The sequence below is a fragment of the Delphinapterus leucas genome, chromosome 1, assembly GCF_059928025.1.
Source record: "Delphinapterus leucas isolate spDelLeu-1000000601 "Yukka" chromosome 1, BTC_Dleu_Yukka2, whole genome shotgun sequence".
NCBI classification, from domain to species: Eukaryota; Metazoa; Chordata; class Mammalia; order Artiodactyla; family Monodontidae; genus Delphinapterus; species Delphinapterus leucas.
This window is the reverse complement of record NC_143129.1, coordinates 111,916,818-111,942,249: the sequence shown is the minus strand read 5'-3', so window position 1 is coordinate 111,942,249 and position 25,432 is coordinate 111,916,818. Positions and strand designations below refer to the sequence as shown.

At 39.9% G+C, this 25,432-nt stretch overlaps 1 protein-coding gene across 3 annotated transcripts in view; it reads left to right on the top strand.

The window, feature by feature from the left end:
• The window catches only part of LRRC8B (leucine rich repeat containing 8 VRAC subunit B), a 75,531-nt gene extending 50,311 nt beyond the window's left edge, over positions 1–25,220 (top strand). For all 3 annotated transcript variants that reach the window (XM_022553303.3, XM_022553302.3, XM_089919898.1), the window contains 3 exons: positions 57–159; positions 2,663–4,827; positions 20,373–25,220. In XM_022553303.3, the coding sequence (XP_022409011.1) occupies positions 2,689–4,827; positions 20,373–20,645 (2,412 nt within the window). In that variant the 5' untranslated portion in view covers positions 57–159; positions 2,663–2,688 and the 3' untranslated portion in view covers positions 20,646–25,220. The remainder of the gene's footprint in view (positions 1–56; positions 160–2,662; positions 4,828–20,372) is intronic.
• The last annotated feature ends 212 nt before the right edge of the window (positions 25,221–25,432 follow it).

The window sequence follows — 25,432 nt, the reverse complement described above, 5'->3', positions numbered from 1 at the left end:
AATTTTGTTTGTTTGTATGACCACAGCTATTTCAAGATATCTATACTTTCTCACAGAATGAAGACAATCACAGAGATGGTGTGTCTAAGAAATTTCAAAAGGTGTAGGCCTCCTGACTGAAGAACAGTCAACTTATTGGATTCATTTTTTTTCATTATAGTAAGTATAAATATTTAAAGTATATTGTTTTGGCCAATGTTGACTTGTGCTCTTTGTGAATAAATATTTGCTGTCTGTCAAATACCCTCATTGTTAGAGCTGTTTGTGTTTACATTCTTCTACAATTTCAGCTGTGTATCTGAAATGAATATAACTCCCAGCATCTTTGAGGGGACAAATAAAGCCATAGACTTTGAGCTGGCAGAGCCCTTAGAGATGATCTCATTCACTTTCTTTATCCATTACAAGAAATTCCTTTGCAACATCCTTGACAGATGGTCATCTTATTCAGGTCAGTCCAGGTAGGAGAAGGGCCTGAACTATTTCACAGAACTATTTCTGTGGATGTTCTACTACAGATTAAATCAAAATGTCACTTTCTAAAATGTGCACCCACCTAGTTCTGCCTCTGGAACAAATCCACTTATTCTTTAACCCAAGAGGTAGTCCTGCAAAAATGTAAAGATAAATTCTCAGGTTCCCCTAGTCATCTTTTATCTCAGCTGAGTATCGTCAGTTACCTGTGTTCCTCCATAGGAAATGGTTCGTAGACAAGTACCTCCTGATTATTTTGTTGCCCAATTAGTTTTTAACCTATGACTGAATGTTGGGTTCCAGGTGTGATCTTACCAGGCAGACACAAAAGGACTGTTGCCCCTTTATCTGGGTTCATGATTTAATATGGCCACAGATTATAGTCATATTATGGCTATATTTAGCATAAAGATAGCATATAGCTATATTTTGCATAATAGCTATGAACAATTAGCTTAATGCGTGCATTCATGTCAACTAAAATCCTTAGGTATTTTTCACATGTTCATCCAGCAATGATTTCTGCCCTCCTTTCCTCCCATCATGTTGATGCTATTTTGGGGTCTAAGCCCAGACTTTCTGTCGCATATAATCCTCTTGTTTTTGGTTTTTGTCTTGTCTTGACACACAGTTATGATTAACTGCAGTGGATTGAAGCAGAAGGGGAGGAGTTGAGAGTTAGAAATAGACCCACTAAACTAGAGTAAGGGAGGGAAACTCTGGAAAATTATTTAATCAAGCCATAGGTCCTAAGAGGAAGTTGAATCCATATAATATGATGATGGCCAGAGAGGATGCAGGTGGAAAGTGGTGCTCCAGGTTAGTAGTTAAAATCAAGGATCCTGGGATGCCTTAGCAAGGGGGAGAGCATGAAGGTATAGGGTTCAGGGTCAGATGGTCAGGAATATGTTAGGGCTGACCAGCAAAAGAAAAGACACTTATTCATAGGTATCAGAGCCTCTGTAATGGGATTCTAGGGTTCAAGGCAGGGTACCAGTCCCTTGAAGGAAGACTAATGAGAGCAAAACAGTTTTTCTTGGGGGTGCTACCAGTACTAGGGTATCTAGAAAGAGAAACTCAGACCCAGGAAAGATAAGACTTAAGACTCAAAAAAGTATAAGAGAAGTCCATGGATGAAGGTTGCAGCTGAACCACCAGCAAAGATGCTACTGTGATTTTTTTTAACCAGAATTGTTATAAATCCAAATATTTCCTTTTATGTGTCTTACTCTGTGCCGTCTTATAGGTGGTCTGGATTTTACTAGTTAACAATTTTTTAAACAATTTAGGTAAGGCTGAATACTACATAAATCATTTCTGTAAAGAGCATTGTCTGAATACTTTAAATATGAAAATGCAAAATCCACCTTGTTTTTCTGAAGGCAAAAATAATAATAGCATGTGCCCTTAATCATTTATACTATTAGTACTTTGCCATCAAAACATTAAACATGAGAGAGAGTCCCTTCCACAGTGTTGCAACTGGGGCTTCCTTCCCCATCCATTTTTTAAGCCATTACCATTTTGTGCCAGCTTTTAAATATTCTAAGTTGGATGCAAACGTAAGTTACAAAGCAAGAGCTTGGGGGGAAAGGAGATAATGTATTAAATCACAGTTTGTTCTGAACATAGAATTGGTACATCCCTCTCATCCTAAGGGATAATTTTATAAAGCAGTGCTTGCTCAAAGGATGTTCCTTGTCATGGTTGAAACACAACTCTTAGGTCATACCCGATGCTCCAGACTTGGGAGTGGAATGTGAAAGAGAGCTTATTCAGACCATTTGGAAGGTACAAAATGTGGCTGTTAGAAATTAGTAGCATAAGAACAAGTTTTCCTAACGTTGATTGAAGAAAATTCGGCTTCTGGTTTTTAGTAGCTTAGCATGAAGTGAAGATGCAGGAGGAAACTAGATAGTTGCTTCACGTCCTGCACCAAATAAATACCTTTACAGATCCAATCTGGCTGTCACCAAATGGTCTCTCATCTAAGGGACTTTACAGTGCTCCGTTGGCATAGCCTAAGGTTTCGAATGAAACCAGGAAACTTTGATACCTTTTGATCATCAGCCCTGCTTCCCAGGTTTTGCCCCTGAGTTAAATCCTACTTGGTTATGTACAAGCCTTAGAGTTTAAGCTTATTTGGGGTACTTGCTTCAGTGGTTTTTCTTTTATTTTCCTCCTCCAGTTTCTGTCCTCCTACAAGGGAAAGTCATGATTACACTAACAGAGCTAAAATGTTTAGCAGACGCCCAGTCGTCTTATCACATCCTAAAACCGTGGTGGGACGTCTTTTGGTATTACATCACCCTGATCATGCTGCTGGTGGCCGTGCTGGCTGGAGCCCTCCAGCTCACACAGAGCAGGGTTCTGTGCTGTCTTCCGTGTAAGGTGGAATTCGACAATCACTGCGCCGTGCCTTGGGACATCCTGAAAGCCAGCGTGAACACGTCTTCCGATCCCGGGACGCCGCTTCCGCTCCCCCTCAGAATCCAGAACGACCTCCACCGACAGCAGTACTCCTACATCGACGCCGTCTGTTATGAGAAGCAGCTCCACTGGTTCGCAAAGTTCTTTCCCTACCTGGTGCTCTTGCACACGCTCATCTTTGCAGCCTGCAGCAACTTTTGGCTGCACTACCCCAGTACCAGTTCCAGGCTCGAGCATTTTGTGGCCATCCTTCACAAGTGCTTCGATTCTCCATGGACCACCCGTGCCCTGTCAGAGACGGTGGCCGAGCAGTCAGTGAGGCCCCTGACACTCTCCAAGTCCAAGGTTTTGCTTTCTTCCTCAGGGTGCTCAGCTGATGTTGATTCCAACAAGCAGTCATTGCCCTACCCGCAGCCTGGCTTAGAGTCAGCTGGCATAGAAAGCCCAACTTCTAGCGTCCTGGACAAGAAGGAGGGCGAACAGGCCAAAGCCATCTTTGAAAAAGTGAAAAGGTTCCGCATGCACGTGGAACAGAAGGATATCATTTATAGAGTGTATCTGAAGCAGATAATAGTCAAAGTCATTTTGTTTGTCCTCATCATAACTTACGTTCCGTATTTTTTAACCTACATTACTCTTGAAATTGACTGTTCAGTGGATGTGCAGGCTTTTACTGGATATAAGCGCTACCAGTGTGTCTACTCCTTGGCAGAAATATTTAAGGTCCTGGCTTCATTTTATGTCATCTTGGTTATACTTTATGGTCTTACCTCCTCCTACAGCTTGTGGTGGATGCTGTGGAGTTCTCTGAAGCAATATTCTTTTGAGGCGCTGAGAGAAAAAAGCAACTACAGTGACATCCCGGATGTCAAGAATGACTTCGCCTTCATTCTGCATCTGGCTGATCAGTACGATCCTCTTTACTCCAAACGCTTCTCCATATTCCTGTCAGAGGTCAGTGAGAACAAACTGAAACAGATCAACCTCAACAACGAATGGACGGTCGAGAAACTCAAAAGTAAGCTTGTGAAAAATTCCCAGGACAAGATAGAACTGCATCTTTTCATGCTAAACGGTCTTCCAGACAATGTCTTTGAGCTGACAGAAATTGAAGTGCTAAGCCTGGAGCTGATCCCTGAGGTCAAGCTGCCTTCTGCGGTCTCGCAGCTGGTCAACCTCAAGGAGCTCCACGTGTACCATTCGTCTCTGGTGGTCGACCATCCTGCCCTGGCCTTTCTAGAGGAGAATTTAAAAATCCTCCGCCTGAAATTTACTGAAATGGGGAAAATTCCACGCTGGGTATTTCATCTGAAGAATCTCAAGGAGCTTTACCTGTCAGGCTGTGTTCTACCTGAGCAGGTGAGTACCATGCAGTTGGAGGGCTTTCAGGACTTGAAAAACCTGAGGACCCTCTACTTGAAGAGCAGCATCTCCCGGATCCCGCAAGTCGTTACAGACCTCCTGCCTTCGCTGCAGAAGTTGTCCCTCGATAACGAGGGGAGCAAGCTGGTTGTATTGAACAACTTGAAAAAGATGGTCAATCTGAAAAGCCTGGAGCTGATCAGCTGCGACCTGGAACGCATTCCGCACTCCATTTTCAGTCTGAACAATTTGCATGAGTTAAACCTCAAAGAAAATAACCTTAAAACTGTGGAAGAGATCATTAGCTTTCAGCATCTCCAGAATCTTTCCTGCTTAAAGTTGTGGCACAATAACATAGCTTATATTCCGGCCCAGATTGGGGCATTATCTAATCTAGAGCAACTCTCTTTGGACCATAATAACATTGAGAATCTGCCCCTGCAGCTTTTCCTATGCACCAAACTACATTATTTGGATCTAAGCTATAACCACCTGACCTTCATTCCAGAAGAAATCCAGTATCTGAGTAATTTGCAGTACTTTGCTGTGACCAACAACAACGTAAGTAAATCCATTCTGCCCTTTATTTGGCCAGTCATTTGAGCATCTGCTGTTGCAGTGTGTGATGTAGTTAAAGATAATGGACTTTATCCTGAGCTCGGCCTGACTACCACTTCTAGACGTGTGACCATGGACAAATTATCAAAACACTGAGCATCAGTTTTTCATCTAATTTACAAGTTGTCATGGAGATTTTATGAAAAAATATATAAACATTTGGCACAGTTCATGGCACATAGTAGATACTCAACAAGAGTAGTTCTCTTTATCCTCTTTGTTTTTTACATAAACATTACAATTGAAGTGTTTTAAACTAATTAATTAGTTATGGCAGGGCTTGCTTTCATTTTGGAAAAGTCTTAAGTATTTAGAAAGTTTCATAAAACTTTTCAGCTTTCCAAATCTGTCGTAGGAGAGCCTTTTGTTAAAAATACTGTGATCATGAATTATTCATAAGTCTTTTTTGTGATACAGTAAGAAAGACTTGAAATCTCCATGCATGTCTAGAAAGACAATTCAAAATGAAAGGCCTGGTTCTATAATGCAACACTAGGGCTCCTTGGAAGCTTTTTCCAGCATCTGTGCTTTAAAAATGAACCATAATTTGCAACAGTAAAGCCAAGTTAAGGAAAAGTTAACTTTGCTGAAACAAGAAAAAACAAAATAAATGAGCAGTTTCCTAGGTTAAAATGTGAAGGAGGAGGAAAAAGACAAAAAATCATGCTGGCTGAAAGGGCAAGAGAATGACGGTAATATCCATATGGGAAGAAGAAAAAAAACCTGTCAGAAATCAGGTCTGCCAAAAGATGAAAGTGATCCTCCTCTAGTTAAAAATGGGAACTGTTTTCTTCTGCTCTACCCAAAAAGGTACTATCTCCTGGACTTTTTATAATTCATATTTCATGCTAAATATAGCTACCAGCATGGTGTTGGCTAGTAAACATGTTAATCACCAGACAGTATTTTCAGAAACCATGGATTGTTGGAAAAATACCAGAGAGGTGGGGAATGAGGCACAATTCATACTGACTTTTAGAATTCTATGATTTTACTCATACGTAAAAGGATAGAACCCATTATACAATAAACAAAACATCTTCATGTCTTAAAGGATTTTGAGGTTTTAAAACTCCTTTAAGGTTGATCTAGATTAGCAGTTTACATCAGAATTACCTGAAGGGCCTGTTAAAACACAGATTGCTGAGCCCCACTCCACAGTTCTGATTCAGTAAGTAGGTCTGCAGTTTGCAGTTCTAAAAATCTCAGGTGAAGTTGGTGCTGCTGGTCTGGTGACCATACTTTGAAAACTACAGGTCTAGAGATTTATCATAAGTGTCGTTTAATTATGCAGTTGATTAATATTAGTATTTTGGTTATACTTTTTCTGTTGTTAAACCTATAATAAAAAGTATAAATAATTCTTTTGAAAGGCATTGGTTTCACCAAGTTGTTGTACAGTTAAATCACTCCATAATTTTTTTTTTCTTCCAGTGTGAACAGATTAACACGCTTTTATTAAGCAATCTCTGAATATATGTAGGAAGAATAATACCCCAAGACCCTTCAGTTCCGCTGCTTAGGGTTACTCCATGAGGGAACCCATTCTTTTTTTATAACAAAGTGAATCAGTTATACATATACATATATCCCCATATCCCTTCCCTCTTGCGTCTCCCTCCCTCCCACCTTCCCTATCCCACCCTTCTAGTTGGTCACAGAGCACCCAGCTGATCTCCCTGTGCTATGCGGCTGCTTCCCACTAGCTATCTATTTTACATTGGGTAGTGTATATATGTCCATGCCACTCTCTCACTTCGTCCCAGCTTACCCTTCCCACTCCAAGTCCTCAAGTCCATTCTCTACATCTGTGTCTTTATTCCTGTCCTGCCTCTAGGTTCGTTAGAACCTTTTTTTTTAGATTCCATATATATGTGTGAGCATACGGTATTTATTTTTCTCTTTCTGACTTACTTCACTCTGTATGACACATTCTACGTCCACCCACCTCACTACAAATAACTCAATTTCATTTCTTTTTATGGCTGAGTGATATTCCATTGTATATATGTGCCACATCTTCTTTATCCATTCGTCTGTCGATGGACACTTAGGTTGCTTCCATGTCCTGGCTATTGTAAATAGAGCTGCAATGAACATTGTGGTACATGACTCTTTTTGAATTATGGTTTACTCAGGGTATATGCCCAGTAATGGGATTGCTGGGTCGTATCGTAGTTCTATTTTTAGTTTTTTAAGGAGCCTCCATACTGTTCTCCATAGTGGCTGTATCAATTTACATTCACACCAACAGTGCAAGAGGGTTCCTTTTCCTCCACACCCTCTTCAGCATCTATTGTTTGTAGATTTTTTGATGATAGCCATTCTGACTGGTGTGAGGTGGTACCTCGTAGTTTTGATTTGCGTTTCTCTAATGATTAGTGATGTTGAGCATCCTTTCATGTGTTTCTTGGCAATCTGTGTATCTTCTTTGGAGAACTATTAAGATCTTCTGCCCATTTTTGGATTTGGTTGTTTGCTTTTTTGATATTGAGTTGCATGAGCTGCTTGTAAATTTTGGAGGTTAATCCTTTGTCAGTTGCTTCATTTGCAAATATTTTCTCCCATTCCGAGCGTTGTCTTTTCGTCTTGGTGATGGTTTCCTTTGCTATGCAAACTTTTAAGTTTCATTAGGTCCCATTTGTTTATTTTTGTTTTTATTTCCATTTCTCTAGGAGGTGGATCAAAAAGGATATTGCTGTGATTTATGTCATAGAGTGTTCTGCCTATGTTTTCCTCTAAGAGTTTGATAGTGTCTGGCCTTACCTTTAGGTCTTTAATCCATTTTGAGTTTATTTTTGTGTATGGTGTTAGGGAATGTTCTAATTTCATTCTTATACATGTAGTTGTCCAGTTTTCCCAGCGCCACTTAGTGAAGAGGCTGTCTTTTCTCCACTGTATATTCTAGCCTCCTTTATCAAATATAAGGTAACCATATGTGCGTGGGTTAACCTCTGGGCTTTCTATCCTGTTCCATTGATCTATATTTCTGTTTTTGTGCCAGTCTGATTTGTACTGTCTTGATTACTGTAGCTTTGTAGTATAGTCTGAAGTCCAGGAGCCTGATTCCTCCAGCTCCATTTTTCTTTCTCAAGATTGCTTTGGCTATTCGGGGTCTTTTGTGTTTCCATACGAATTTTGAAATTTTTTGTTCTAGTTCTGTGAAAAATGCCATTGGTAGTTTGATAGGGATTGCATGGAATCTGTAGATTTCTCTGGGTAGTATAGTCATTTACACAGTGTTGATTCTTCCAATCCAAGAACATGGTATATCTCTCCATCTGTTTTTGTCGTCTTTAATTTCTTTCATCAGGGTCTTATAGTTTTCTGTATACAGGTAGTTTGTCTCCTTAGGTAGGTTTATTCCTAGGTATTTTATTCTTTTTGTTGTAGTGGTAAATGGGAGTGTTTCCTTAATTTCCCTTTCAGGTTCTTCATCAATAATGTATAGGAATGCAAGAGATTTCCGTGCATTAATTTTGTATCCTGCTACTTTACCAAATTCGTTGATTAGCTCTAGTAGTTTTCTGGTAGCATCTTTAGGATTCTCTATGTATAGTATCATGTCATCTGCAAACAGTGACAGCTTTACTTCTTCTTTTCCTATTTGGATTCCTTTTATTTCTTTTTCTTCTCTGATTGCTGTGGCTAAAACTTCCAAAACTATGTTGAATAATAGTGGTGACAGTGGACAACCTTTTCTTGTTCCTGATCTTAATGGAAATGGTTTCAGTTTTTCACCATTGAAGACGATGTTGGCTGTGGGTTTGTCATATATGGCCTTTATTATGTTGAGGTAAGTTCCCTCAGTGCCTACTTTCTAGAGGCTTTTTATCACAAATGGGTGTTGAATTTTGTCAAAAGCTTTCTCTGCATCTATTGAGATGATCATATGGTTTTTCTCCTTCACTTTGTTAATATGTTGTATCACATTGATTGATTTGCGTATATTGAAGAATCCTTGCATTCCTGGGATAAACCCCACTTGATCATGGTTTATGATCCTTTTAATGTGCTGTTGGATTCTTTTTGCTAGTATTTTTTTGAGGATTTTTGCATCTATGTTCATCAGTGATATTGGCCTGTAGTTTTCTTTCTTTGTGACATCTTTGTCTGATTTTGGTATCAGGGTGATGGTGGCCTCGTAGAATGAGTTTGGGAGTGTTCCTCCCTCTGCTATATTTTGGAAGAGTTTGAGAAGGACAGGTGTTAGCTCTTCTCTAAATGTTTCATAGAATTTGCCTCTGAATCCATCTGGTCCTTGGCTTTTGTTTGTTGGAAGATTTTTAATCACAGTTTCAATTTCAGTGCTTGTGATTGGTCTGTTCATATTTTCTATTTCTTCCTGGTTCAGTCTGAGAAGGTTGTGCATTTCTAAGGATTTGTCCATTTCTTCCAGGTTATCCATTTTATTGGCATATAGTTGCTTGTAGTAATCTCTCATGATCCTTTGTATTTCTGCAGTGTCAGTTGTTACTTCTTTTTCATTTCTAATTCTATTGATTTGAGTCTTCTCCCTTTTATTCTTGATGAGTCTGGCTAATGGTTTATCAGTTTTGTTTATCTTCTCAAAGAACCAGCTTTTAGTTTTATTTATCTTTGCTATAGTTTCCTTCATTTCTTTTTCATTTATTTCTGATCTGATCTTTATGATTTCTTTCCTTCTGCTATCTTTGGGGGTTTTTTGTTCTTCTTTCTATGTTGCTTTAGGTGTAAGGTTACGTTGTTTGTTTGAGATTTTTTTTGTTTCTTAAGGTAGGATTGTATTGCTATAAACTTCCCTCTTAGAACTGCTTTTGCTGCATCCCGTAGGTTTTGGGTCGTCGTGTTTTCATTGTCATTTGTTTCTAGGTATTTTTTGATTTTCTCTTTGAATTCTTCAGTGATCTCTTGGTTATTAAGTAGTGTATTGTTTATCCTCCATGTGTTTGTATTTTTTACAGATTTTTTTCCTGTAATTGATATCTAGTCTCATAGCATTGTGGTCAGAAAAGATACTTGATACGATTTCAATTTTCTTAAGTTTACCAAGGCTTGATTTGTGACCCAAGATATGATCTATCCTGCAGAATGTTCCATGAGCCCTTGAGAAGAAAGTGTATTCTGTTGTTTTGGATGGAATGTCCTATAAATATCAATTAAGTCCATCTTGTTTAATGTATCATTTAAAGCTTGTGTTTCCTTATTTATTTTCATTTTGTATGATCTGTCCATCGGTGAAAGTGGGGTGTTAAAATCCCCTACTATGATTGTGTTACTGTCAATCTCCCCTTTTATGGCTGTATTTGCCTTATGTATTGAGGTGCTTCTATGTTGGGTACATAAATATTTACAATTGCTATATCTTCTTGAATTGATCCCTTGATCATTATGTAGTGTCCTTTTTTGTCTCTTGTAATAGTCTTTGTTTCAAAGTCTGTTTTGTCTGATATGAGAATTGCTGCTCCAGCTTTCTTTTGACTTTCACTTGCATGGAATATCTTTTTCCGCACCCTCACTTTCAGTCTGTATGTGTCCCTAGGTCTGAAGTGGGTTTCTTTAGACAGCATGTATACAGATCTTGTTTTTTATCCATTCAGCCAGTCTGTGTCTTTTGGTTGGAGCGTTCAGTCCATTTACATTTAAGGTAATTCTTGATATGTATGTTCATATTACCATTGTCTTAATTGTTTTGGGTTTGTTATTGTAGGTCTTTTCCTTCTCTTGTGTTTCCTGCCTAGAGAAGTTCCTTTAGCATTTGTTGTAAAACTGGTTTGGTGGTGCTGAATTCTCTTAGCTTTTGCTTGTCTGTAATGGTTTTAATTTCTCCGCCAAATCTGAATGAGATCCTTGCTGGGTAGAGTAATCTTGGTTGTAGGTTTTTCCCCTTCATCACTTTAAATATGTCCTGCCAGTCCCTTCTGGCTTGCAGAGTTTCTGCTGAAAGATCAGCTGTTAACCTTATGGCGATTCCCTTGTATGTTATTTGTTGTTTTTCCCTTGCTGCTTTTAATATTTTTTCCTTGTATTTAATTTTTGATAGTTTTATTAATATGTGTCTTGGCGTGTTTCTCATTGGATTTATCCTGTATGGGACTCTCTGTGCTTCCTGGACTTGATTAACTATTTCCTGTCTCATATTAGGGAAGTTTTCAACTATAATCTCTTGAAATATTTTCTCAGTCCCTTTCTTTTTCTCTTCTTCTTCTGGGACCCCTATAATTCGAATGTTGGTGTGTTTAATGTTGTCCCAGAGGTCCCTGAGACTGTCCTCAATTCTTTTCATTCTTCTTTCTTTATTCTGCTCTGCAGTAGTTATTTCCACTATTTTATCTTCCAGGTCACTTACCTGTTTTTCTGCCTCAGTTATTCTGCTATTGATCCCTTCTAGAGAATTTTTAATTTTATTTATTGTGTTGTTCATCATTGTTTATTGGCTCTTTAGTTCTTCTAGGTCCTTGTTAAACATTTTTTTGTATTTTCTCCGTTCTGTTTCCAAGATTTTGGATCATCTTTACTATCATTATTCTGAATTCTTTTTCAGGTAGACTGTCTATTTCCTCTTCATTTGTTAGGTCTGGTGGGTTTTTTTGCTCCTTTATCTGCTGTGTGTTTCTCTGTCTTCTCATTTTGCTTAACTTACTGTGTTTGGGGTCTCCTTTTCGCAGGCTGCAGGTTCGTAGTTCCCGTTGTTTTTGGTGTCTGCCCCCAGTGACTAAGGTGTTTCAGTGGGTTGTGTAGGCTTCCTTGGGGAGGGGACTAGTGCCTGTGTTCTAGTGGATGAGGCTGGATCTTGTCTTTCTGGTGGGCAGGTCCATGTCCAGTGGTGTGTTTTGGGGTGTCTGTGACCGTATTATGAGTTTAGGCAGCCTCTCTGCTAATGGGTGGGGTTGTGTTCCTGTCTTGCTAGTCGTTTGGCATAAGGTGTCCAGCGCTAGAACTTGCTGGTCGTTGAGTGGAGCTGGGTCTTGGCGTTGAGATGGAGATCTCTGGGAGATTTTCCCCGTTTGATATTACGTGGAGCTGAGAGGTCTCTTGTGGACCAATGTCCTAAACTTGGCTCTCCCACCTCAGAGGCACAGCCCTGACTCCTGGCTGGACCACCAAGAGCCTGTCATCCACACGGCTCAGGAAAAAGGGAGGAAAAAAAAGAAGGAAAGAAAGAAAGAAGAAGATAAAATAAAGTTATTAAAATAATAATTAATAAAAAAATTTTAAGTAATCAAAAAAAAAAAAGAAAGAAAGAAGAGAGCAACCAAACCAAAAAACAAATCCACCAAGGATAATAAGCACTAAAAACTATACTGAAGGGCTTCCCTGGTGGCGCACTGGTTGAGAGTCCGCCTGCCAATCCAGGGGACATGGGTTCGTGCCCCGGTCCGGGAAGATCCCACATGCCATGCAGCGGCTACGCCCGTGAGCCATGGCCGCTGAGCCTGCATGTCCAGAGCCTGTGCTCTGCAGCGGGAGAGGCCACAACAGTGAGAGGCCCGTGTACCGCAGAAAAAAATATGTATACTAAAAAAAAAACGAAAAAAAAAAACCGGACAGACAGAACCCTAGGACAAATGGTAAAAGCAAAGCTATACAGACAAAATTACACACAGAAGCATATACATACACACTCACAAAAAGGGAAAAAAAATATATATGTATATATATTGCTCCCAAAGTCCACCTCCTCAATTTGGGATGATTCATTGTCTAATCTGGTATTCCACAGATGCAGGGTACATGAAGTTAATTGTGGAGATTTTATCCGCTGCTTCTGAGGCTGCCGGGAGAGATTTCCCTTTCTCTTTTTTGTTCTCACAGCTCCTGGGGTTCAGCTTTGGATTTGGACCTGCTTCTTCATGTAGGTCACCTGAGGGTGTCTGTTCTTCGCTCAGACAGGACGGGGTTAAAGTAGCAGCTGATTTGGGGGCTCTGGATCACTCAGGCCGGGGGCAGGGAGGGGTACGGGTGCGGGGCGAGCCTGCGGTGGCAGAGGCCACTGTGACGTTGCACCAGCCTGAGGCGTGCCGTGCGTTCTCCCGGGGAAGTTTTCCCTGGATCCCGGGACCCTGGCAGTGGCGGGCTGCACAGGCTCCCCGGAAGGGGGGTGTGGATAGTGACCTGTGCTCGCACACAGGCTTCTTAGTGGCGACCGCAGCAGCTTTAGCGTCTCATGCCCGTCTCTGGGGTCCGCGCTTTTAGCCGCGGCTCGTGCCCGTCTCTGGAGCTCCTTTAAGCAGCACTCTTAATCCCCTCTCCTCGCGCACCAGGAAACAAAGAGGGAAGAAAAAGTCTCTTGCCTCTTCGGCAGGTCCAGACTTTTTCCCGGACTCCCTCCCGGCTAGCCGCCATGCACTAACGCCGGCTGTGTTCACGCCGCCAACCCCAGTCCTCTCCCTGCGATCCGACCGAAGCCAGAGCCTCAGCTCCCAGCCCCGCCCGCCCGGCAGGTGAGCAGACAAGCCTCTCGGGCTGGTCAGTGCTGGTCGACACAGATCCTCTGTGAGGGAATCTCTCCGCTTTGCGCTCCGCACCCCTGTTGCTGTGCTCTCCTCCACGGCCCCGAAGCTTTCCCCCTCCGCCACCCGCAGTCTCCGCCCGCAAAGGGGCTTCTAGTGTGTGGAAACCCTTCCTCCTTCACAGCTTCCTCTCACTGGTGCAGGTCCCGTCCCTATTCTTTTGTCTCTGTTTATCCTTTTTTCTTTTGCCCTACCCAGGTACGTGGGGAGTTTCTTGCCTTTTGGGAAGTCTGAGGTCTTCTGCCAGCGTTCAGTAGGCGTTCTGTAGGAGTTGTTCCACGTGTAGATGTATTTCTGATATATGCGTGGGGAGGAAGGCGATCTCCGCATCTTACTCTTCCGCCATCTTGAAGCTCCTCCTGACCACTCCATACATTTTTGAAAGTCGTGGCTGGTTAAATTGTCAGCGGGCCGTGAATTATCTAAATGTATAAGCAGGTTAACGGCTTTCTGTAGTTCATTGTTAACTTTAAGATCATTGGTACCTTTGACACCAAGTTTACTGACTTCTTGATTGTGGCTAAAAGGGAGACTAGGTGTTAGTATCAGACATATTTTGTCTTGAAGGGTACTTTGTAGCATATGAAAAGTCTTATGCTGAAGAAAGTTTATGGCCAAAGTACAACGGTGTCTCTGGCTGTGTTGTCTCAGAAGTGGGCTAGCCAGCAGTTGTGGAGCATCCTCCGGGCCATAACGATGACTGTGACACCTTTGAATGGGTTAGGATCACTTCATCAGAGCTATGAAGAGACTTACCTGCTAAGGATGTGGAGAAACTGGAACTCAGAAGACAGTGACCAGACAGATGAAACGTTCCTCTCTGATGGTATAGTGTATCCTAATTATAGGAAGTACTGGGGAGGGAAGGGAGAGAGAATAGTCCACAATATTGGTCTTCGAATATTTGGAAGACCTTACATAGGAAAGAAAGCTTATTGGGAGTAGCTGTAAGTGTTAGAGCTTGGGCAAGCAGGAGATTTCTCATCTTTCCCCAGAAAGCTGTCCAAAGACTGAATGAACATTTGAGAAGGGAGAAGTGATTTTCTTATTAATAAAACTGTCCAGATATAAATTGTCAACCACTTGGTAGGAATATTGTTAAAGGGAATTAAGGATTCATGTTTCATATAGGGATTTAACTAATTTCAAGGTTCCTTCTTGAAACCTTAAGGTTCTCATGAGTCTATGAAGTAGACCAAAATATTTATAAAAATTAGAAAATAAAACATCAAACCTGCTGCATAAATACTTAGATGTGCATATACGCAGAAACGTGAGTTGATTCCTCCATTTGGAATGGAAGTTGGTAAAGATTCCTGAAAGAACAGTTTTTAAAGACTTCTTTTTTTTTTTAAACAGCTTTATTGGAGTATAATTGCTTTACAATGCTGTGTTAGTTTCTGCTTTATAACAAAGTGAATCAGCTATACATATACATATATCCCCATATCTTCTCCCTCTTGCGTCTCCCTCCCACCCTCCCTACCCCACCCCTCTAGGTGGTCACAAAGCACGGAGCTGATCTCTCTGTGCTATGCGGCTGCTTCCAACTAGCTATCTATTTTACATTTGGTAGTGTATATATCAGACTCTTCTTTTTTAAAGACTTGGGCAGTGTGTCAGGTTTATAGATGGAGGCAACAAATACTAACTCTGGGGTTACGCAGAAAAGACATTTATTGAAAGGCTGTCATGTATCTCATCACTGAAAAGGCTGAAGAATGAAGCTTGGAAAACAATCAAGCACAAAGTTAGATAGCGAAAGAAGTGCAGCCAAAATCATAGTACAAAAGTAAAATGAGGAAGATACCTTGACACTGACCATACCAGCACTGCACACCAATGCTATCCTGAAAATGCTGCTGCTGCTACTGTGGCCCTTGCCCTCCCACAAAATCGGTTCTTCATGGTTTCTGCTGCTTTGTGACACAAGGCCCACATCTGAGCACCTGATAGAGCTTAAGAATGCTCACACTTGAGCTGTAAGTTATCTGGGAACACAAGGATCTTGTGTTTTCAGTTCCTCTAGTTGGAAGTGGGCTCTGCTTCCCACCAAGAGTCCCACCAAGATAAGGTAAGGAATTCTCAGGACATAGAAGATGTGGGGCAGCCCCCCAAATGACAGACATTCACTGAGAGGGCACTCCAGAGTTTACTCCACTGAATAGTAATAAGTTTTATCACAAAAAAACATTAAACATTTTTTAGCATATTTTTGCTGCAGGATTCCTCAGAGACTTTAACATATGAACATGCATTGTGCTTCTCCAAGAGGGAGATATGGTGTGCAACGTTTGCCACACATAGTTGAGCAAGGTGTTCTTTTCCATGGTAATTCTTGAGAAGAGTGTTCCTGAGAACATTGACTGGGGAAATGTGAAAGGACTATAGAGGTCATGCCCAGAGGATTGCAACAGGCATCGGCAGATGTAATAAGAGATGAGAGCCTTTAGAAGGTGGGTCAGAGTGGAGAGTGCCTTGAATTCTACCAGTCTAGTTCAAGTTTGAGTCACTGGATAGTAGCTGAGGTGAGGCTTGAGCCTGAAAGTGCTAGTTAGCCTGAATCAGTACCTTCAAAGGAGGCTCTGGTTGTAGCATACACAAGGGTTGGGAGAGGACAGTCAAGAAACAAAACCCTGTGGAAAGATTTAATCATTATGATTTAGAAGTAGGAATATAGATTAAGAGACTCTTGTATCTGAAAGGAACACTGTGGGTCATTGGTCCTGAGGTCAGCAAGCTACAGCCTGGGAGCCAGATCCTCCCACAGCCTGACCTAAGAATGGTTTTTAAATTTTTAAGCGGTTGGGGAAAAAAATCAAAAGAATAATAATAATATTTCATCACATATGAAAATTATATGAAATTCAAATTTCAGTGTCCATGAATAAGTTGCATTGTTCTCCTTAGTGGGCCTGTATTACAAAGAAATTGTACTCAATTGTGTTATTGTATTTTTAATTACATCACTTAAATGTATGAAATGTTTTCTCTCTTGTTATTGTAAGTACCTACATAATATTTTCAGTTTTGCCACTTGCCCTGCAAAACCTAAAATCTTTACTGTTCCGCTACTTTAGAGAAAAACTTTGCCAATCTCTGTTCTAGTCCACCGCTTTCACTTTACTGATACTGAAACTGAGGCTCAGAGCAGTTTGACTGAGGTCCAAAGCTTCCCAGCGATGGATCTGGGATGGAACCCATGTTCCAGCTCCTGCTCTAGTGCTCTTTCTCCTACAGCTCAGATGCATCAGTCCACATGATGTGCCACGGGAAGCAGTGGTGTGTGTAGATGATGGGAGAGGAAGAGGCAGCATCCACCTCTATCCAGTGCCAAAGTGTAACTGGATTATGATGGTGTTGAATGTGATGGACAAGCACAGGAAAGGGGGAGGATTTAATAACCTCCCTCAAATCTTAAAAACCACTCCAATTTCCACCTAGGTCTTCCAGTTTCTCCATTTCTGCATTTAATGCAACTCAAAGACTTTAGCCAGAAGGTGAATAATGTAGAAATTCCTTCTGCAGATCATTTATGTAGCAGTGCTCCTTGTTGGTTTTGATATTACCACTTAGATATGGAAGTATTCAGCTTTGCTTCTTGAAATGATTGGATTTTATAGATTCAGGTTGACATGTTCTGAGATAGTATGTGTCAGTGGGCAGAAAAATAGGAAATCTGACACTGAAAAGAATTCTGAAATGAGGTCCCAGCCTCTGAGAAACAGTGGAATATTTAATTATCAATGTCAGCCATGAATATAGGATGAGAACCATCCTTCCTTTGATGTTCTGGGGGCTTCGATACATTTTGTTGAAAGTATTTGGTTGCCAGAAAATTCTAGGATCTAGAGTGATAATGTAACCATAGTGAGTTTTTTTTCAGTTTATTTCATAGTTTATTAAATATATGTAATACGGTTTATTCTATAAAACCATTCTGTTTATATAGTTTATCATCTGATAGTCTGTAAACATTTCTTTTGATTTTTGAGAAGAAATCAGTGGTCCACTGGGGAATTTTTTTCCTTTCTGGCTCATGTATTATATAGTTTAAGAAAGAGCATGCTAAATGAATTCAGTATAAATAAATGCTATCTAAACATTTTTTTTTAATTTATTGGCTCAGGCAAAATTTGTAAGTCGATTTTTCAAGATAAAACTACTGACTTGAAAGAAAGTCTTGAGTCTCTAACACAGCTCCCCAGCCTCGTGAGTTAAGGCCCTGTGCTTGAGCTGTGTGATGATGCTGGGAGAAAGCCCTTGAGACGGATACTTACCGTTCAGGAAGTGTGCTGCTAACCACAGTCCTTAACTCACTTTTACGACACAACTGAGGGGCCAACCCCAGAGGCTCGCTCTCATTGCCTGGTGAAACCCCTCGCCTGTACTCTGGGGGCTGAGAAGAAGCTAAAATCACAAATTGAGAGAGATGAAAGAAGATGGGTGAGACATGGTAGTGTTGACAGCCAGACAGAAGGAGAATGAGGACAACGGCTTTAGGGTCTTCATTCAATAGGAAATCAGTGCAATCAAGCAAGGCACCTGCTGGAGCCTGGAAGCTGAATGAGGAAGGGAGATTGGGATTCCTTGATGCAGCCCTGGTTAAGGCACTCTTCTTCCTAGCAGCCGTTGTAGACTAATGATTTCTATAATTGTTTCATATTTCTCTCCCCCTTTAGACCGGTGCTTCTCAAATGGGGACAGTTTTACACTGTGGAAGACATTAGTCAAGAGACATTTTTAGTCGTCACAACTAGAGAGGGGAGTAGTGCTGGCATCTAGTAGGTAGAGGCCAGGGATGCTGCTAAACATTCCGCAATGCACAGGACAGCCCCACAAAAAGAATTATCCCACCCCAAATGTCAACAATGCCAAGGTTGAGAGACCCATCTGTCTTGCTCACTACTTTATCCCCAACACCTAGCTGGGAACCTGGCACAAAATGAGGCTCCCAGCAGGCATTCACTGAAGACAGGTGAGCCAAGTCTTCCCTCTTCCCAGCCTCTTTGCCTAAGTCACTCCTTTCGCACCAGCAGGCACTCTCAACCCTGAGCACATTGCACAGGACTGATCATTCCCTCTACTTGTACGTCACTGACACTACTTTTGAGCAGATAATCTCTAATCAGAAGGAGGTTACATTTCTTCTGTCTCTCATCTCTCTGTCATATCTCTATACTGAAATTGACATATCTATGGTTTTTCATCTGCATTCTTAAGAAGGAATGAAATAAAAGGGTAGATATTTTCCTTTGCTTATACCTAGTATTTTGGTGTAGAATGATGAGCTATAATGCATGGCTGACTTAGCAACAGTGATCATTAGATTTATTTTCAAGGATAGCCATTACTGAGAGTATATGTGGGTGATGGAGGAGAAGGCAATTTCCAACATAATGAGCATTTTTGAATGCAATTTGACCAATTTTTTATGCTGTATAGGGAATGTTTATCCTTCTGAAGAGACAGTTCTGGAAGGCCCCGGAAGTTCCAGCAGAGAACTGGCTCAGTGGGGCTACACTAGCCCATCAGAGGAACAGATTGAAATCTGGAGCGCCCCTTTCATCCCTGTTTCTAACAAAGCCACTTCTGGAACAGAGGAGCCTACATTGTTTCATAGTTGCAAAGATGCCTGGTCCAGGCCTATATAAATATGGGGAACGTTACAGGGTGGGGTGCATGCAATCCATCTCTTCCCGGAGCGCACTTGCCCCTCAGTGGCAGGATGAGAGCTGAGGACACTGAGTGTGCTCAGCCCTTCTCTGGGTGTCTTTCCCCAATAAACCCTATTTCATATACATACTGTGGCTCCCTTAGAAACTCAAATGCAACCTTCCCACCAAATAGGGGAACAGTTCAGTTGAGCAGTTGTAGGAGTTGACCTAATTGCAGGCTATTTATCGTATTTTAAATGATTTCTCTGTGTCGTATGATTTAATCGAAACTCTCAGAGAGCAGGAAGAAGAGTAAATACTCGTGAGTGTGTATGTAGAGGGGAATGAAATGTGCATGTGATTGTCATATCTTGCATGGATTGTATATCTATAGATTGTATATCTATATCTATAGATTGTCATATCCTGTATAGATTGTATAGATTGTCTGTCATATCTTCTTGTCTCTACTCCTGTCAGCTTTTTTTTTTTTTAACAGAATAAAGTTTTCAGTCTCTACTGTGAAACCCTAAAAAATAGCCTTGTGTCTGTTCTCGGGATGTTTTTGAGAGTATAGCTCATTATCCCACACAGTAAACTCGTTATGAGGACTCTTGAGATCCCTGATTTCTGACTAGGACTCAAGAATAATTACAGTTCTCCTCAGTCACTGTTTTGTTTTGTTTTTTTCAGATGTTGGGGGGAGGAGTTTATTAAATAATTTATTTATTTTTGCTGTGTTGGGTCTTCGTTTCTGTGCGAGGGCTTTCTCTAGTTGTGGCAAGCGGGGGCCACTCTTTATCACGGTGCGCAGGCCACTCACTATCGCGGCCTCTCTTGTTGCGGAGCACAGGCTCCAGACGCGCAGTCTCAATAGTTGTGGCTCACGGGCCCAGTTGCTCCGCGGCATGTGGGATCCTCCCATGCCAGGGCTCGAACCCGTGTTCCCTGCATTGGCAGGCAGATTCTCAACCACTGCACCATCAGGGAAGCCCACTGATTTGTTTTTTATCTCAGGGACAATGAGTATGTAACCGATCAGGTTTCCTTTGAGAACTGAGTGTTGCTTGTTAGAATGTTCAGAGCCAAATCTGTTGCCCACACATATGCAGCAGGGGTTTATAGAAGTTCAAGGTAGCCTCAATCCTGACTCCATGTCAGGATGTCCGTATTTTTCCTTTATCTTTCCCATCTACTTCAAGTGTATCATCATTATTATATGTACCTCTGTAAAATGTCTAGAAATGTTTTTGGGAAAAGGTAGGGGTATAGATAAATAGATGTATTATGGTAGGCCATCAAGAAACAGTTTTACTGGCTTCTTTTTTTCCCTTTCCAGATTGAGATGCTACCAGATGGGCTGTTTCAGTGCAAAAAGCTGCAGTGTTTACTTTTGGGGAAAAATAGCCTGATGAGCTTGTCCCCTCACGTGGGTGAGCTGTCGAACCTTACTCATCTGGAGCTCATTGGTAATTACCTGGAAACACTTCCTCCTGAACTGGAAGGATGTCAGTCCCTCAAACGGAGCTGTCTGATTGTTGAGGAGAATTTGCTCAATACTCTTCCTCCCCCTGTAACAGAACGTTTGCAGACATGCTTAGATAAATGTTGACCTAAAGAGGAAAATAATTTTTAAAAGTACACTCCAGGGCTTTATCTGAGAACTCAATTTTCCTAAGTTATAAAGATGAACAATGGATAATTATGACTAACTATAACCCAATGTCTTATTAAAGCAACTCAGTGTCTATCCCTAAATTAAACAGGTAAAAAGTATTAACACTGAACTAAAGTTTTGTGAATAATTGATCTTTAACTTATGGAAATATAAGAAGTATGCTTGGAGGGTGGAATGGGGACATGAAATTATTGAATCTCTACACTGCAGTTTGTATCTTTTGAAGATTAGGTATTACTTATTTGCATACTTGTTTTAACTGACTTCCTGTTTTGATATTTATCACCTAGACCATAAACTCATCAACATAAATTCCCTTGATGTGTACACTGAGCACTGTCTTTGATTTATGGTCTTAAATATTTTTAGGCAGGGTACATTGTGCTAGGCAGAATTCCTTCTGGCTTAATTTTTACTTCCTGTCCCAGCTTGTTTTGAGTCTTCCTCCATCTGATTTTCTCTTAACAACAATGATGAACCCTGAGAAAGTGCCTGCCTTTGGCCTTTGCATAGAACAGGAGCAGGGTACTTAGGACATGTCACCCTCGGGGCATCCTAAAAATTAATGTATACTCAAATTTTTTCTTGTATATCATCAAAGCCTTTTTTATTTGCTAATCATTTTTATATTAAATGTAAAACATACAAATATTTTTATTGTATAATCTTGGATTCAAAATCTGTGAGAATAATTTTTGTAAGGTACAGAGAACACATCCTTTTCTTTAAGAATTTACTGTTAATATACTTGGTTTTGGCTGCGTATGATTCTCATATTTGTGCACATTCTGTTCCAAAATGTTTTTGTACTCTGCAACTAATTACTTTTGGATAACAAAAGCCTTGTGTTTCATGCCCTAAAATATTTGGGGGGTTTCCTTGTAAGAGGATGGCCACATCATCTACCTCTCTCTTCCCTAGTGCTGTGCTATTGTACGGGTACAATTCTTAATTACTTCAAAAACTGTGATGGAGGGGAGAGGTGCAGATTTGAATCTTTAAAACTGATTTTAAAGCATTCTGTAGAAATTAAGTAAGAGTTAAGCAAAATACTTTCTTCTCCATCTGCATGATCTCTAGATAGGATTATAATGTAAAACACTCAGCTTAAAATTCAGTGCTTAAAATGAGTTCTCAAAGCTCACAAAGAAATAGATCTGGTTAACTGAAATTCATCTCATGCCTTTGTCTAACTTTTCTGGAATACATTTTGCTCTTTTTTATAAAGAGCTTTGTGTTTGGCTTTTTATTATCATGCATATTGTAAAATGAATAAAATCGACTGACTCATTTTGGGGAAACGTACATTTTCAATGTGTTTTTCTCTAATGGGTCGAGGCATTGTGATGCTGTCTCATTTTGGATGTAACTATGAAGTAATCTATTAACTGCACCTAGACAAAACTGGAAAACACTATGGGTAAAGAGTACTGTAAACATGGAATTGTGTTGTATGGTATGTTTCTTCTTGCTTTGTCCCTTCCAGAAAGATGAAAGTCTAAATTATGGCAAAATGTAGCTTCCCTCACCTGCCACACACCCCTGGACTAACATTCAGAGAAAAGAATTGTTCACATCAAATGAAATTTGAGTAATAGCTATAAAAAATATAAAACACCAAAAGCTGCCTAAAACATTATTGTTTATTCTGAATGACAAAGAACAGTGTAAAAATGCAATTCTTACCAAAACTTGCCTTTAGTCAGAACATTCAAGTTCTCAGGGAGCCAGGCATAACTGATGAAACTTTCTTGTAGGATTTCAGAAAACAGATTGTGACTATATCTAGGGTTTTATGTTATTTTCAATCTTTTGAATGTTGAGTTCTTTGTCATTTTAATGTTTCACATCTCTGTTGCACAATAGAATTGTCATGTGTACCGATTCCAGTGTTGGATAGGATTATCTTATGTTTGGAACATGAATATGATACATGGAAATATGTTTAAATGTTTTGGGCCATATAATTAGCCATAATGTGTATGAAAAATCTTACCCCCTTCTATAAGGAAGAGTTTTTAAAACAAATTTCAGATTTGCTACTACTCCCCTGACAAACTACAACTCCTCCCGGCTAGTCACCAGTTCTGTTCACCTGCAGAAGTCACTAGCCAAACCTTCCTTATCACACTTCTAAATTTCTGGAAGCAAGTTACTATCAGGATCAATAATGAGTTCTGTAAGCTTCTTTCCAAACACTAGGGTTTGGTTACTAATGCAAACTCTGTTGTTCTTCATGCCATAGTTTTTAGGTTTACTTTTTTATTTCAATCCTACACTCCAGTGTTTAGGTAACTTTGGAAATGATGTAGCACTGATGCCATGAACTCTGAGGCCACCACTTAACACACAAAATTGTGATGTTTGATGCCACCTTTACTGCAATGTTGGAGCAGATCTTCAATTTGGAAGAGGATTTTAAATGAAGAAAATTAAGTTTATTCAATTATAATTTTAAGACTTTAGTTGATACTTGATTTCCAAGAATGTGTAGTGCATTTTTCGAAAAATAAATATGGATGTTATTAGAACAAAGTTGAAGGCTTATGCTAGCATTGGTTCATTTTATTTACATACACACACACAGATACACAATGATGAGCTTACACACAGACACACACACGCCCCATGTATACAAAATGTAATTTATTAGTTTTGGATATGTTTAATATTTTTCTAAAGTTGTAAGAGGTTGTAGGTTAATGCTAGGATATTAATTCTTTTATTCCTTACTTGTAATCATGGAGTATTCTGTTCTCTTAGTTGTAATGTTAAAACTAAATGCTTAAACTTGGTCAGCGACCTAAGTGGTTTTGAGCATTTCTTGTAAGGTGTAGTGTTCCTTCACTAACATACATCAGGGTATATCTGTGTGGCACATAGATACGGTGTTTTCATTCTTCATCCTCAGTCTTCATTGTTTCTCTGATATCACCATGTTTCACTGTCACTTAGCAAATGTTTGTGTTAAACAGGGTAAACAGATCCTCAAGGTCTCATTGTTGTGGCATAGCTCCAATGTGTGTGCTGTGGTGAGCTGCAGTGAGTTATCTGCATAACATTATTGTTTGATAGTGAAAATATTTGTTTCTGTTCTTCAGGTGTCTCATGATTCAAATTTTGTATGTTGAATTAAAGTATTGCATAATATTGATGGGTTCAGAAACCATTAAAATAATCAAACAATTATTCTGTGGATTTATAGCTTTATTTCCTTGTATTTTCAATCAAATGCTCTTTCCATCGTCACTTTCTCTTAGCATTGTCCCATCCACATAAGGTATTTTGTTTTCCCTCTCCACTCACCCATCTCCTTAAATTTATATAGTAACAAAATATATTTGTGCTAGAGAACTTGCGATACTACTTGAGCATGTATTGAATAGTTCTACCTGACCCATCCCTGCAGTGTTTAGAGCTGATCCAATGATCCCTCATCTGTACCAGCAGCATGAGAATGTAACTGTAAATCCACTTTGTTTTCAGGAACTGTATATTGCATCAGAATCTGTGTTTATTTCTTTCTGGAAACAAGAGGAAGGCTGGTGGGAGAGGGGAGGAGTTATTTTGCATCCTGGTTTGAATTATGAAGACATTATATACATGAAATGGCCTAAACTAGTAACTGTTGCAAAATGCCCTGGATATAATTATTTCTTATCTTCAGCTGGATATGAAAGCTGAAGCAGTGAAAAAACTGCAGCCCTATTTAATTGGTTTCTTCCTGTTTCTGGTCCATCACTTCTACATCCACTGGGAACTATCTACTAAGTACCTTTGGTAATGGACTACATTCTCTTCAACTTTTTTTTTTTATATGAACAATTTCATCAGCCCTAAAGCATTAACATAGAACATATGAGCCAAAGTACTGAGTTGAGCTGGCTTCTGGTTGAAATTAATTCATATTTAAATTTTGCATTTGACTTGTATAGAACACTGCTGCTGAGAAAAACAATTAGGAATGCCTCCTGCATGTTATATATTATCTCTAACAGAGATGGTGCAATTTAAAAAATACAAAGGGGCATGGAATTAGAATGGATGTGTTTGTGTATATATGTGTTGTATATAAACCTAAATATTTATGCTTAAATATTTTAAAAACCCTTCAAATGTTTCACTCAGCAAAATAATTGGCCAGTCCTGAGTAGAGACATTTTCTTTGGTTAGCTTCACAGTGAAGGCTAGCATTTGTTTTTTTGTCTTTGTCACATATTCTGAAACATGTACATAATTGGTTTTCGCTTCTGATAATGGATTACTAGAAAATGTGAGATTGTTCTGAGTTGAATGATTTTGGCCCTCAGGTTTACCATGTAAATCTGCATTTTGGTGGTAAATCCCTCTGCCTGAGATTCAGTAGGTTTTGGTAAACTTTACTGTTTTTAAAATAACTTTTGTGTAAAATAAAGATTCAATTTTTATAATAAATGGCAAATAAAAACAGATTCAGTGTTGGAAGTAGTCGACTTGGACTAATTTTACCTGTATACACGTATCAGTGCCCAAGTTCCAGAAGTGATTCCCTCCTCTTCCCAGGGTTTCCTGTGCAGTTGTACTGTTATATTGTTCACCAAATGATGGAGTTTAGATTTACATACGAATCTCATAACAGTAGTATGAGTTTTCAATGTACGCTACAATGGCCACAAATTATCAAGTCCCTGAAAACTGTTGAATTGATCCTAGAATGCACTGTGGGGGAGTGTTGAGGGTGT